This window comes from Dreissena polymorpha, chromosome 1, assembly GCF_020536995.1.
Source record: "Dreissena polymorpha isolate Duluth1 chromosome 1, UMN_Dpol_1.0, whole genome shotgun sequence".
NCBI classification, from domain to species: domain Eukaryota; kingdom Metazoa; phylum Mollusca; class Bivalvia; order Myida; family Dreissenidae; genus Dreissena; species Dreissena polymorpha.
The window spans coordinates 138,231,383-138,246,673 of NC_068355.1; the positions used below are offsets into that span (position 1 = coordinate 138,231,383).

General features: G+C 34.1%; 1 protein-coding gene and 1 long non-coding RNA gene across 2 annotated transcripts; both read right to left on the minus strand.

Moving 5' to 3' along the window:
* Positions 1 to 835: 835 nt before the first annotated feature.
* Positions 836 to 3,310, minus strand: LOC127867235 (uncharacterized). Its single transcript, XM_052408271.1, has 2 exons — positions 1,661 to 3,310; positions 836 to 1,434 (listed from the first exon to the last, which is right to left on the minus strand). Exons 1-2 carry the CDS (start codon positions 1,851 to 1,853, stop codon positions 1,187 to 1,189), a joined length of 441 nt encoding a protein of 146 aa, XP_052264231.1. The 5' UTR covers positions 1,854 to 3,310; the 3' UTR covers positions 836 to 1,186.
* A 4,976-nt stretch (positions 3,311 to 8,286) lies between these two features.
* LOC127851696 (uncharacterized) lies at positions 8,287 to 15,025 on the minus strand. Its single transcript, XR_008035890.1, has 4 exons — positions 14,976 to 15,025; positions 13,246 to 13,363; positions 11,866 to 12,825; positions 8,287 to 8,388 (listed from the first exon to the last, which is right to left on the minus strand). It is a non-coding gene; the product is annotated as an uncharacterized LOC127851696 (long non-coding RNA).
* Between the last annotated feature and the right edge of the window lie 266 nt (positions 15,026 to 15,291).

Consider the following 15,291-nt stretch of genomic DNA (forward strand, 5'->3'; position numbering starts at 1 on the left):
TGCTATACAAGTGTTAGGCAGAAATATGCTTTAATACCGGAAGTCACATAAGTCGCGACGTTGAATATATCCAAGAAGATTCTGAATCCGGCATAGATGATAGACCTGTGCTGTAAAACATCCATAAGTATCCATAAGTAAGTTACATCTTAAATATCGATAATGTTTATTTGGCAAATGGTATCCAAAGTATTGTTGTGTTCTTTACAATTAACCATCTATGAAGTAATATACATCGATAAAAGATGTTATGCTCAATCTTGAAATACGCCAGAGAATTAACCGCCAACCATGACGGCGTGTTTAAAGCAATAAACATATGCAGCGAGTGGTTTAAGATAGTATCCTCATTAAAAGGGGCACATGTGTCTTAAAGTTGCTCAAGTAGACATAAACCAAATATATGATAATCACATTCTGTTTAACGGACAGTGATCTCCAATGCCTCACCAACAGACTTCCTGAAATACTAAGAGCATAAAGGACTTTGTACGGTTTAGGTCCAGAAAGGCCGAAAACCAAAAAGGCCGCATACCAAAAAGGCCGAATACCAAAAAGGCCTTACCAAAAAGGTCTCAAAGCGTACCAAGAAGGCCGAAATTAAACTAAAAAGGCCGTTAAGAAATTATTGTTTTTTTAGGCTTCAAACTGTGTTTAAAAAGAAATACACATAAATTAACATGGAATGAGACCTTAAACAGGTATGATTTTTTTATTTCCTTTATTTGTTGCTTATGTTTAAATATATATTTACGATTTATACAGTCAATGAACATGCACAGTCACACAATTTATATAACAAAATTTACATAATCAAGCAAACATTTACAGACAATATACAGTCACACTGACAAAATACAACATCATTACATCATATTATTCTTAAAAATGTTTTTTTTTGTCTTTATTACAATATATACATATTTTCAATTAATTTAAATTATATAGTAATATGGTTTAACATGTGAATTATATTTTCTATTAAATCAAAATGGAGTGCTACATTATGAATGCACTTTTTTATATTCTTTATTACAAAAAATACATGTACGAGAAAAAAATACAGACAATGTACAGTCAACGTGATAAAATACAACATAATTTACAACATAACTACATAATGAAATATACATGTACAAGAAAAACTACAAACAATACACAGTCAACGTGACAAAATGCATGTTCATTAATCCAGCATAACGCCGTACGCCTGACCGCCCTTGGCCAGGAACTCAGAGAACTCTCTCGCCTCGTACTTGTCCCAGAGGGAAACCAGGAACTTCTGAACTTTTGCCGATCGCGTTGTGGTGATCCGGTGGAGGTTGCTGCCTCCAACGAGAAGCCTCACCATTTCAGATTCCTGTCTGAGATGAGGAACTAGTCGGTAGAAACCGACACCGCTGCCGGCTTTCCCATTCAGGCGGTTGTGGTAACCTGGAATATATATGGTATGTACCGGTATATTAAAAAATACATGAATCATATAGTTAAATAGTATATATATATATATATATATATATATATATATATATATATATATATATATATATATATATATATATATATATATATATATATATATATATATATATATATATATATATATATATATATGTAATTATAAATGTACAATGGAAATAGATATAATATTTGTATTCACCTTCAAGGTCGTTGTTGGTACGGACGTCCTGTCGGAAGACAGACCAGTCACTTGGTTCAAAGGACCCGCCGTGGACCCACTGCCGGCTGATGTAGTCGACCAGGCGGCGTGTCGCGTCTGTCGTTGCCCTCTCGAATAGCGTCTCGAAGGCACGTGGAATGTGTGGAGCGGGAAGGAATTGTAAAGCCATCATATGCGGATAAATTTGAAAACGCCACCGCGACGTCTGTAGACCTCAGCCAGGCCCTCATGCTGGACCCGTCTCCACACTGCCTGGCTCCAATGGAAGGCACAGCCCTTCATGTCCCGGCCTGGGAATACTGCACGAACCGCGTCACCGGCATCGTCGTCGTCGTCAACCTGGGGGGCTGTGGCCTATGTAGAAATTGTGCCATATGAACACGACATGTGTTACCAAATTTTATTGATAATATAAGAATATGAGTCTCGCTCTGTGAAAACGGGGTTTAATGCATGTGCGTAAAGTGTTGTCCCAGATTAGCCAGTGCAGTTTGCATAGGCTAATCAAGGACGACACTTTCCTCCATAACTGGATTTATGCAAGAGCCTCTCTTACTTCCTAACATAGAATACACTCGGAAAGTGTCTGTAAGTGAAAAAGTATAGTGTACGGTGTAGCTTACATCAAACCCCAAAACTCCTCGCAACCTTTAAATCCCCTATCGTGAGTAAAATACTTTAAGATTAATTTTATGTTCGATATTGTTTCCATTTTAATACAAATCGGTGCAATTTTCTTTAAAATTTGACTTTGTATACATCGGTTACAGTCTTTATTACAAAATATACATAATTTCATTAAATTCCAATTACATAATACTATTGTTTAACATGTGAATTCTATTTTCTATTAAATCAAATGGCGTACGACATAAAACATGTGTGAACTTTTTTTATTTTCTTGATTACAAAAAATACATTTAAAAAAATGCATAGAATGTACAGTGAACGTGACAAAATACAACAAAATTTAAACAATATACATGTGCATTACTCCAGCACAACACCGTACACTTGACCGACCTTGGCCGGGAACTCGGAGGTGGTGTATTGTTTTGCCTCATACTTGTCACATAAATTAGAGATCGAACGCGGTCGTTATAATAAGATACTACGCGAAAATAAAAAAGGTAAGTTTTGCCACGGACACGCTATAGAAAACGAGTGTCACTTTGTACTTGTTTGTCCTCTATATAGAGAAATTAGAGATCAAACGCGGTCGTTATAATAAGATACTACGCGAAAATAGAAAATGTAAGTTTTGCAACGGACACGCTATAGACAACGAGTGTCACTTTGTACTTGTTTGTCCTCTATATAGAGAAATTAGAAAGGAATATTTAAAACTATATTTTCAAAGGTGGCCAACGCTAAATTAATTTGCCATTATAATGCAGTCGGCTAATAAAAAAGACATTATAAATTTTGCTTAATATATTTTTAATGCTAATGAAATGCGTAATAATATAGACAATCTGTTATAATTTTTAATAATATCACATAGAATAAAGCATTTTTACTTCTTTCGGTTGAAGTTTTCCGAATTTAATGTAGCTAGTTTTATATCGTTAAAAGTTAAGAAACTATTTTAAAATTCGCAAGTAATTATCAATAGGTGCCAATAAGTGTCATTTTACACCATATGTGGGGCCGTCACTAAAACGCTTACGGATTATGCATACAATATAGATAACGTTGAAAACTGCATACGATATGAACAAAGAAGGAAATAGCATATGATATGGACAAAGAAGGAAAATGCAGACGGGCTTTAATAAAATGGATTTATATCATTATTTACACGTCACTAAGATGCGCAACACTTGTAAATGTGATATTTTATTAAATATAGTAGCATTATTATCCATTATTATCCATAGTACCGATAGTTTAATCAAAAAGAAAATATTTAAAACCGGTTGAAGTCCGTGGGTAATATGTTACGGGTGTAATTTTTCGGGGTTTTTTTTTCTTTGCAATTTCATATACAATTAAAAAAGACAGGAAATGTATAGGTATTTCTGCGTTTTTATATAAATGACACGCAGACGATATAGAGAACGCTGAAAACTAATATATATTTCCACTTTTTTTAAAGAATTAACGCACACAATCCATGTTCTAAGAAAAACAACACAAAACATCTAACTTAATGATTAATATCCGGTCACACGTGTCATATGGCTTCAACAGGTGTTAACATTTTCTATACTGGTCTCGAAAAATATCCACAATCCCCCTGCGCGACATAATAGCAGAAGTGTAGAATATACTTACTCTGCAGTACTTGTGTTTTTATAGCAAAAAATTTTTTTTTTCCACTTTTTGCCCTTTATACACAAGTTAAGTGTCAGCAGAGCTGGCAGGTGGACTCCATAGTATTCGAGTTAAGAGACCCCATGCTAATTAATATCCATCAATTTCCGCAACAATTATCAGTTTGATGTGACGATAATCTAGAATGTGTTACAAATGCTGTCGTTATTTAACAACTCGATTTGTATCTAAGAACAGAGTTTAAATGTATAAATAACTGTAAATCATTGTATTTATTATTTAAATAAGAACATAAATTAATTTTGTATATTACTCGCCGACGGGAATAAGTTAGATGTACATTGCTTATACATCTTCTCATTATTTATACACACACACAATAACATTTATCTGTCAACAAAATAATTGGTTAGATTTACAGCCACTAAAAATAAAATTTTAACACAAAAAGGGAAGTGCCGTCTGTTCGGAAGTGTGTAATGACCGTACAATATGATTTATTTGTTTAATAAAAAAAATATGTGGTAAGAATCCGAGCACCTAGGACTATAAAACAACAGAACAGCTACGAGAATTTAAATTCCAGTTAGAGCATAATTTGCTTTATGTTATAAGATATATGTATAATATAATATAACATTTTTAGCAGTATAGTTCTTACCCCGCACGTTTAAAACGACAGTCAATATATATTTATTTAATGAAACAATATTAGAACGTTGGAATGATGATACACCGGTTAATAAAATACGAGAGACTCGATCTGTGAAAAGGGGTTTAATGTACATGTGCGTAAAGTGTCGTCCTAGAATAGATTGTGCTGTCCGCACAGGCTAATTAGGGACGACACTTTCCACATAAACTCGATTTTTGCTTAGGGTCTTTTGGGTCTTTCGAACTGGGATTCATGTGTATTTTACTGTAAGGTAACTTCTAAATGATTTTGGGGTTTCAGATATAGTTTTATATTATAACAAAATAAGTAGTTCTTTGTCGTTTAAGAACATGCATACTACATATACAATATTATCACATTCTATATACACTTATACAATTACTATTGCCAATTCATGATTTTGCGATATGTTGTCTGAAGAAGGACATTTGTTGCACGCTTTAGGATTTTTGCATCTTTAAGTATGAATATTTAGATTTTTGCATCCTCTTTGAGTTTCACAGTGAGTGATTGACTAACTATGCGATTTACTTTTCGACGGTGTGATCGACTGACTGCGCGACTGTTTATGTAAGCGAGTGACTGACTGTAAGAATGTTTGAGGGACGGACTCACTCCGCGAATGAACATGCGATTTACTGACAGTGCGAGTTTACAAGTGCGCGATTGAAATACAGTTACACTGATTGAATAATTTGGCTATAACTTTTTTTCATCAAACGCCATAAAACTGATAGAATGTAAAGAATGTATGTGATCTACCGTAAATTCGGCTAATGAAAATATTGAGCCGGAGGGAACTCACTAATTGACTCACTGTAAGAATGGGATTGATGGACTGAATATGCGAAAGAAGCTGTGAGTGAGTGACAAGTGGGGTTACTAGATTAACCGAAAGCGCGCGCTTTCGGTATCGGTACCGAAAGCGCAAAAGAATTACCGAAAGCGCATTGAATATATGCGTCCGTCCGTCCCTTCTTCGTTAAGGCCGGGTTTCCATGTCTCCGCGTCCGCGTTCCGTGTCCGCGAAAAAAACGAACTGGTTGAAATCTGTTGGAGCGATTCCATGTATCCGCGTTCCGCGTCCGCATTTTTCGTTCGCGAATTGCGTCCGTGAAAAATCGCTCGGTGAGCGATTTTTCACGGACGCGGACTCAGTACACGGACGGAAGTGAACATGAATGGTCGACTTTCAAGCATAAATATTAGTGAAAAAATAATATATTTAGTAAGGGATCACTCTGAAATATACAACCAACGTAAGAAAGAATACAAAGACAAAGACATTGCGACAAACAATTCGAATATATATCGTCTACACTCTATAATCGCTTTTCAAAAGACACAGTATATATTTCAAACAAGATATAACGCTATAAGAAGTCGCTATTTATGTTCTTTTTTGTCTATGCGGGTTCACATTCAAGTTTTAAAGTCTGTAATACGAATAATCAGTAATGTTTATCAATCTAACTATGCTAATTGTCATTAATTCAGCTTGTCCAGAGTGACTTATCAGCTAGTTTCGGCTTTCTGTACTGTGGTGTTGGAGAAATTAGCTGATAGCTGATAGCTGAAACAATGAGATATTTAGGATTTTTGTATACCTTGGGTTATAACAGTATTTAAATATTTTGTTAATAATTATTAATAACTTACCAAGGTCCTAAACTCTTCATCGTTTAGCTCTAATTCTCTAATAAGATGGTAGTATGTACCGTAATTTTGACGGTTTCTTATGATGGCACGTGACAAGTACCTATGTCTGCGTTTCCGTCTACTAACTTGCAGTGCTGCCGCAGCATAAAAAATGTGTGCTCTTCTAATAACGACATCCTAATCCAAGTACCACCACGTTTGGAATGAGCTTTTTACACGGAAAGGCTTAAATAATAAGCGGATGCATGGAAACGATACTCCGTGTCCGTATACGGAACGCGGACACGGAACGCGGACCCGGAGCGCGGACACGGATGCATGGAAACCCGGCCTAATCCGTCCGTCTGTTCATTCGTCAATTCGCTAATCCGTCCGTTCGTTCCTTCCTTCGTACGTTCGTCCCTTCGTTCCTTCGTCCGTCGGTCCGTACGTTCGTGCGGCCTTTCGTTCGTACATAACATAACATGAACTTTGTTAAGTCTGTGCGTCAATGTCACCTATCAGCCTTATCGTTACTGTCTCTCTTAACGCCCCACTGTGGTGTGGTCTTATGTCAAATATATCTATCTTGGTCTGATGTGCGGATGTAGTATCTTTTAATGCGGCACATGTAATACAATAATTAATTCAAGCGCTTACACTTAACAAAAAAAAACACGATATTTCTTTATTTCCGTTATCAGTTTAAAAATGATGGTATTACTAAACAGAAAAACAGATTAAAGGGGCCTTTTCACAGATTTTGGCATTTTTTAACTTATTCATTAAATGCTTTATATTGATAAATGTAAACATTGGATCGTAAAAGCTCCAGTAAAAAATCAAGAATAAAATTTAAAAAAGGTAAAGAACATTGCCCGGAGCAGGTTTCGAACCAGTGACCCCTGGAGTCCTGCCAGAGTCCTGAAGTAAAAACGCTTTAGCCTACTGAGCTATTCCGCCGAGTACACATTCTTGACGTATTTTATACCTTATATAAGCACTCTTCGTAGTTTCACAAAATTTAACGACAAAAACAGAACTCTCCAAATTATTCAATCGTTTCGCGTTGCAACGCTTTATAATTTTTAGGTTTTAAAATCGTCAAAAGATGCATATAATGGCTATATTAGACCATGGTAAATGTTCAGTATTACTGTTTCCTCACAAATATCATAACTAAAACGAAAATGTGCGAATCTGAAACAACTTTTTTTCAATTTTGTCAATTTACCAAAGCGTGAAAAGATCCCTTTAATGCACTTGGCCGCTAGATGAATAATGTTATACAATTATTCTGGGCAAATTTATTATTTCAAAACATTTTTAGTTGGTAATGTTATTCACGTCCAATAAATATATCAGTTCTTCTTATCAACCAGATGCCTGTTGTCTGCTACTGTTTCTTATCATAATTGTATATATTACAATACACCATCAGCGGCCGAGCGCATAATAATGCGCTTGGCCGCTAATTTTTGTAGTGTGGATTGCATCAAATTAAAGGTCAAATTCCGATATTGTATTACAAAAAACTGCTTTTTTTATAAATATATCAAGCACGTAACAAAAACATACGATATTTCCTTATTTAATGTAGCATTTTGCAAAAGTAAAGCGCTTTATATATAACCTGGTTTTATTATTTCTTTCTGGTTGAGTATAAATTTTTTTTATAACATAATATATTTGTGCATAATTTAAAAAAAAGAAATAAAATGAAACACTTGATGTTTTATAATTTTGTTAAGTGCGCGTGCCATTGAACGTTAAGTTAAGCGTGAGATGGGAATTAAATTACCGTACACATAATTAAGAACTGAAACTATTCTGTCAGCTTGATTTAAAAAATTATGTTTCATCGCGCCAATATATTCATTATTTCAAAAATTGTGTATAAAAGCAAAACGATTGAAATTATGTCCGAAACCCAGCTTTTCACATAAAATGACCTTGAACATAACGCCAGCAGACCCGATTGAATACACTTCATTTATTCCAATCAGGTAAATAACAAAGACAATAATAAAACAGGGGAAGTCTACACTGTGTATTAGCAACCTGCTGTGATGATCCCTATCTTGTCAGCTCAATACACAGGCACCTGGCTACCGTACTGGAAAAAAAAGGATTAACTGCCAAAATAACTGATTTCATTTATTGCTAAACTGTTGTGTACATTTAAAATTAACAACGAGAATGGATCAATATCACCGTTGCACATTTTAATTAATTTCACAGTCATCTGTTCTTTAAATAGTGATAGCCTAATGAAAGACGGCGCTAATAAAGAATAAAGTGTGAAGGTGGATATTAAGAAATAAGATCCATTTTCGCATGACACTGGCAGTATAGAATGTAGTCTTATATAAATAAAACACATTTAAGACATGGATAAAAGATAAATAAGACACATTTGAATCTCTCATTTCTTAAAAAAAATAAGCACGTAGTCACAAATAAATAAGATACGTTTAAGAAACAGAAAAAATATATATAACATACATTTGCATATTTCATTTCTTAAAAAAAAGCTCGTGAATCTGAAGCAATACATTTATTTCTTACACATTATTCTAAAAGTCGACAGACAACATAAGTTCAATGAGGGAACCACAATTAAATAAGATCCATTTTCGCATGATACTGGTCTAACGAATTTTTCAAACATTCAATTAATAGAGAGCAATATCTGGCTGTCATCATCGAACCTAAATTTGGTTGCAATGGAAGTCAAAATTGATGTGTAATGTTTTGTTTTTCAACTTCTTGCTCCAGAAAATGTTTTTTATTTACTTTCTCCGTGTACATTAGTTAGTCCGTTTTAGCGTTATGATTAACTCAACAATAATGGTGAATTGAGTGTTTTTATCAAAGTTGTAACATTATGCAGTTCATAAGGAATACGTTATACGAAATCTAGCAAAATAACGGCGCACAGACATTTCACTTAACTAACGTAGTAGGTGTACGTTTCGGATGCTACTGCGTCTGACTGCACTAAAATAATTACGCTTTAATATCAAATGATCAATTATATTCAAGTCACATAGAAGCCGCTCATATCTTATTGAGACGCAAGGTAAAGGGTGTTATAAATGGGCTTCAGTTATCTGAATCCGTACCTATGTTGTCCGAAGATAAGAGTCACCGGAATGTGAAAAAATTAATGGAACCAGTAACACAGCCTGCTTCCCAAATTCACTACACCCATACTTACCATTGGGTCGTGTCGATTTTGCATGATAATCAAATATTTCTATTGGACAGCTTAGGTAACGATCGTTCTAGAGACAGATTAATACCACATGGCCTTCAAATACAACTTTCAGTATTATATGGTAAAGACATAGCATACATTGATATCACAATTCCGACCGTGATGAAACAAAACAATAATGTTGATTGTGGAGTTTATGCCATTGCCTTTGCTACCCAGTATTGCCTCAATAAGCAATTGGAATTCGAAATAATTTTTGATTCTTCTAAAATGAGATCGCACTTGATGCACTGCTTCGAGCAAGAAGAGATATCTCTTTTTCCGGTCACCCCAAAAACGTTAAGTAAACGAAGAATGCTTCATGTGAAACGCGAACGGATAAATAACTACTGTTTGTGTAATCTTCCCGAATGCGTTGACAATATAATTCAATGCGACCGATGTCCTTCTTGGTATCATAGATCGTGTATAAAAATACCATTGGATGTGTCAATGAATGATAAAGTTTTTGTTTGCATTAAGTGCAATGTAACTGACTGCTCAACTGACATACCGACCGCCTCCAATTAATCTAATACCGACTAAATAATTGTCACCGTAAACATAAAAACATCATTTTAAAACGACCACATCAGTCTAGCGCCAGCAAATAAAAATACCAAAAAATCGCGCGATCTATATACTTATACAAAATATAAGTACAATCCTATCACATAGCAGGATTTTGGTGACCGGTTGCCTTCGATATTATGCCGTACGCCGACTCGCCAATGTCCTGCACTATCTCTACAGGCTAGTGAACATAACATGTGACTTATAATTTAATAGTTGTGCAATATAACTGTTAATGCATTTCCTTACTAACCTCTGTGTATCTATATCTATCCAGTAGTCGAACTCAAAATATCTAGAGTAGGGCGTACCAGTATGCATTTGTACATAATAAGGATGTTTCAAGTTATGTCAATATTGTTTCAGTATATTTTTATACTTAATTGTATCATGACATCAAGTTATACTGAAGTCGTAATTCTGCGTAAATTTCTTGTTCTGTACAGTTTTTGAAAATTGGTTTTTTTCCATAGTAACGAAGTAATGGTTAGGAGAAATACAAACTTGTTAAAACACTGTCATTTGTTAGACTTGTACTCGCGCGTTTCTGTTATGTTTTGCAGTCAAACCCATGTGTTGCTGTCGTGCCATTCCAGTGGTGTCACGAGATTTCGTCAAACTACAAGAATGCTACAGCACGAAGAAAATACCAGAACATTGTGCTCATAATTTTCATAAGACAATTAAATGATTTTCACTTTTTCCATTCACCTATATTTATTCTCGAACTGTTATTGTTATTGTTGATGTTTGCTTACAGTTTATACTTAACGATTGTTAGTAGCATATATTACAATATATGTTTGTACTGACCGTATATTTTAATAAGACTAATACTTAAATCCCATAAACTGTTGCTTGTTGTTTTTACAGCTTATTATTAAGTTATCTTTATTGTCGATAATGAGCCTTTGCACACACTTTTTCGAGCCAATGTTTGAAACTTAAACGGAAAAAAACGATCGCTTACATCTAATTTTACTTTGATTGTTCGTGTGTTCATACTGTTGAATGACAAATGGCCGATAAAGTGAAGTAAGATCAACAAATAATACCCACTGTAAGAACGTGACCGTCGCGTTGAAACGTGAACTCAACGAACGTTTCTATTGTGGTTCGCGAACGTTATCTACATCGTATGCGTTAAAACAATTTCTACCAATAACTGCTTTAACCAAAATTAAAGTAATATTTTCATAAAATTATAATAGTTGATGACTTATTATGCATTTTTCAAAGAACAGAATTTAAAACAAAGTACATGCATTTTTCAAAGAACAGAATTTAAAACAAAGTACATTAAAAAAATCTTTGTTTATATGTTGCTTTGAACCAAAACAAGAATCATTTGTGGCTCGGCACGAGACAAGGACACCACCATCTTGTCAAGAGATGACTTCTTCATTATGAAAGTGCAAAATCTGACAAATTAAAATCAGAAATTTTAGCTCTGACTTCTCAATAGGGACGAATTTGTGACACTTTTTATGTTTACTATTTAACACCGATTTTGATTAAAAGCAAAACAAGTATCATGTGTGGCTTGGAACGAGATCAGGACATCACCATCTTGTCAAGAGATGACTTCTTCATTTTACAAGTGTAAAATCTGACACATTATAATCTGAAATTTGCGCTCTGAATTCCCAGGTGGGGACGAAGTTGCGACACTTGTGATGTTTAGTCTTTAACACCGTTTTCGCAAATTTTGTCAATAAAAGCCAAACGATTTTATGATATGCAGTGCATGTAATGACCAACCTTATGACTGTAAGCCTCGCCACCTTATGACTGTAAGCCTCGCCACAAATGCCGTTGTAAATGGTTAAACTGCTTAACACGTACATTGGGCCGCAATATGTAACAGGCAAAAAAACATAATGATATCATGGATGAAATGAAAAGAAAAATCCAGCGTATTTCATAAAAAATTAAGATGATTGAAAGGCCATTACATAACATAACAAGGTATGTGTTTGTAAAACACAATACACAATGTCCCTTTTTGAGCGATTTTGACCCATATATTTGACCTTTGACCTTGAAGAATGACCTTGACTTTTCACCACTCAAAATGTGCAGCTCCATGAGGTACACATGCATGCCAAATATCAAGTTGCTATCTTCAATATTGCAAAAGTTATGATTTTGACCCATATATTTTACCTTTGACCTTGATGTTTTTGTAAATAAAGTGTGACATGTGCATAATACACCCCATTTAAAATCAATGGATGTAAAAAAGTACATTATTCACAGGGAGCTAGAGACAGACAGATTTGGAAACTAAAACAAGCAAATTCATTGACAATGTGTAAACAGTGCTGAGTGAACATAGAATTTCTTGTATTCAAATGCTTGTGCAGAAACAACATAACATTTCTACATTATATTCCCTTAAAATACTTTATCATGCTTAATATTCATAATTATGGATGAAAGGCTGATTAAAAAACAGACACAAGATATACATTTATGCCATTATAACCACATATTCACCCTTACAAATAAAACTGTATTTTTAAATTCTTTGATGAAAACTGACCTCTTAAGTCTTCAATTAAATACTTGATATGTTAAAAAGGTCCATCACAAGACAATTACTGGGCAATACATGTATATAGTCCGTGTTACCACCCACACACAGCTCAAACTGACGGTTAGATGTAAACATGGTAAGGTAAGGTTCCACCAGGATCTGCCAGGTTCATTTGTGATGATCTGCAATGAAAATATATAACAATGACTGATAATTTATGACTGCAACGTTCCACAAACACATCAATTATACATCAATACAGTGGTAACCACATGTTATTTTTCCCTGCATTGTTGTTTTTCTTATTGAACTTAATATTTGTAAAACTAACACAACACATTATTAATCAAATGATACACTGTTATCAACATGAAAATAAGATTTTTGTTTTGTACATAATTTATTTCTGTTCCCTCCAGATATGCATAGTGAAAAGAGCTAAGGCATTTTTGTTTAATAAATTCTGTTAGTTTTTATCTAAACATCTGCATACCATGGATAAGATAATCAATAAATCATATGTTGTTTTTACTAATGGAAAAAATAGAATAAATAGTAAACACAAATGAGGTAAACAATACATGGTGTGAGTCATACCATACCTGCTAATTACAATATAAGCACATCTTTTGGTACTATGTCATTATTCCCAATCAGTATGTTATGATGTGGCTCAGCTTTGGACACATGCCCCTACATGTATATCATTGGAGTTCTTCACTGAAACAACAAGATACAGGCCTTAACAAAATTATTGCAAAATATATATGTGTGGTTTTAATTATATTTAAACATATAAATTACAAATAAAAAAAATGCCCGCACAAGTATTGAATCTGGTAACAATCTTACCAATATTCCAAAACATATGAGCAGACAACCTTTAAATTGTCTAAAACTGGAAACTATAGTCTCTAAAGTGACTTCCAAATTTGTGTTGTTCTACATTTTTTATTTCTATATTTGTTTTAACGAATCATTATCTTTGCGCATCACTGTTTTAATTTCAACTTGATCATGAAAACACTTAACTGACATTGATAACGCATTCATTAATCCTTTCAGTGCGGGACCCAATTTTTGAAGGCCTTTGCAAACAGTTTGGATCCAGATGAGACGCCACAGAATGTGGCGTCTCATCTGGATCCAAACTGTTTGCTATTCTGATAGTATTTTTTGAAAAAAAATCAAAGAAATGCTAATTGTAGAAATTCAGCAGACGACATTTTAGCAGACTACAAATTTCCCAGCATTTAAAGGGTTAATTCTGGTGTTACAAATAGAATTGCGATTGCTTACAGTCCATTACAGGATTGCACACAGATTTTTAACACAAATTTTATAATACATGTACAGTCAAGTTACCATTACCGGATCAGTAGCGTAATAAAGTTGTTTTGGTGAAAAGCAATAAATGTTTTGAGACTTCTTTTACATCAGTTTGATTAAATATTACCTTTGCTCGCTGATTCAGCATATAGTCTTATTTTTAAACGCAGGCAAAATTTATTTGTGATACCTTTTTTTCGCTGCAGAATTCATGCATTAACAGATCTAGTTGCAATAATCCAACTCCCAGCTATTGACCCTCCGGGTCTGGGATATGAGCTGTACGTATGTACTCATAAAAGCTCAGAGCATTCAAGAATAACTATAACAGATCAGTTGTAGCCATAACGGATCACGTGATCGAAACCACTCAGGGGGCTTCTACCACGCTATTTGAACTGTCGAAACATGAACTGTGTTGTTTACAATGCCCAAATTACATTGCCAGTTGTAAATTATATTCATTTGTTTTTGTTATAATTGTTTTCTATATGTGATTGAAAATGCTGTGTTCAAAATATCATCCAAAACTGACAACTATTTATCGGGAAGCGCATTCTTGAACATGAAAGTGATCCTCTATGGGTAATGATCCGGTAATGGTAACTTGACTGTATTTACTACAACCTAATTCCATATTCATTTGACGGTCTTTCAGCTATCAATTGATCAACAGTTATACAATCATCTTAAAAATAAATAAAGTGAAAGTAGAAAACTTTGAGAAGCATATAAGCACTAAAATGTATCAAAGATGTGTTACTACAGTTGATGTCATTTTAAAATCGTATAATAAGAAATGATTTGACAGATAAATTGTGAAGCGTTTTAGATTTTGACAACTGTGTAACAGACAGAAATATCCGCTAAAATCGTCATTATGAGAGCCAATACGTCTCATAAACACGTTATGATTGATGAAATATATTATTTTTACAGGAAATGTTTTATCCAAATACTTCTTCTTGAAGCAAACGAACTGAAAATCTATGAAAAAATATACCTTGGCAAAATCCAGAAAGTTTATCCGAAAATTAACAATGTTAATCGGCCGTCACTAAAACGCTTACGGATTATGCATACAATATAGATAACGTTGAAAACTGCATACGATATGAACAAAGAAGGAAATTGCATACGATATGGACAAAGAAGGAAAATGCAGACGGGCTTTAATAAAATGGATTTAAATCATTATTTACACGTCACTAAGATGCGCAACACTTGTAAATGTGATATTTTATTAAATATAGTAGCATTATTATCCATTATTATCCATAGTACCGATAGTTTAATCAAAAAGAAAATATTTAAAACCG

Excerpts from the sequence above, each read along its gene's own strand:
- LOC127867235 (XM_052408271.1), bottom strand. The coding sequence starts at position 1,853 with ATGATGGCTTTACAATTCCTTCCCGCTCCACACATTCCACGTGCCTTC. Across the intron at positions 1,435-1,660 it reads TACCAACAACGACCTTGAAG|GTTACCACAACCGCCTGAAT; the intron begins GTGAATACAAAT and ends TATATATTCCAG.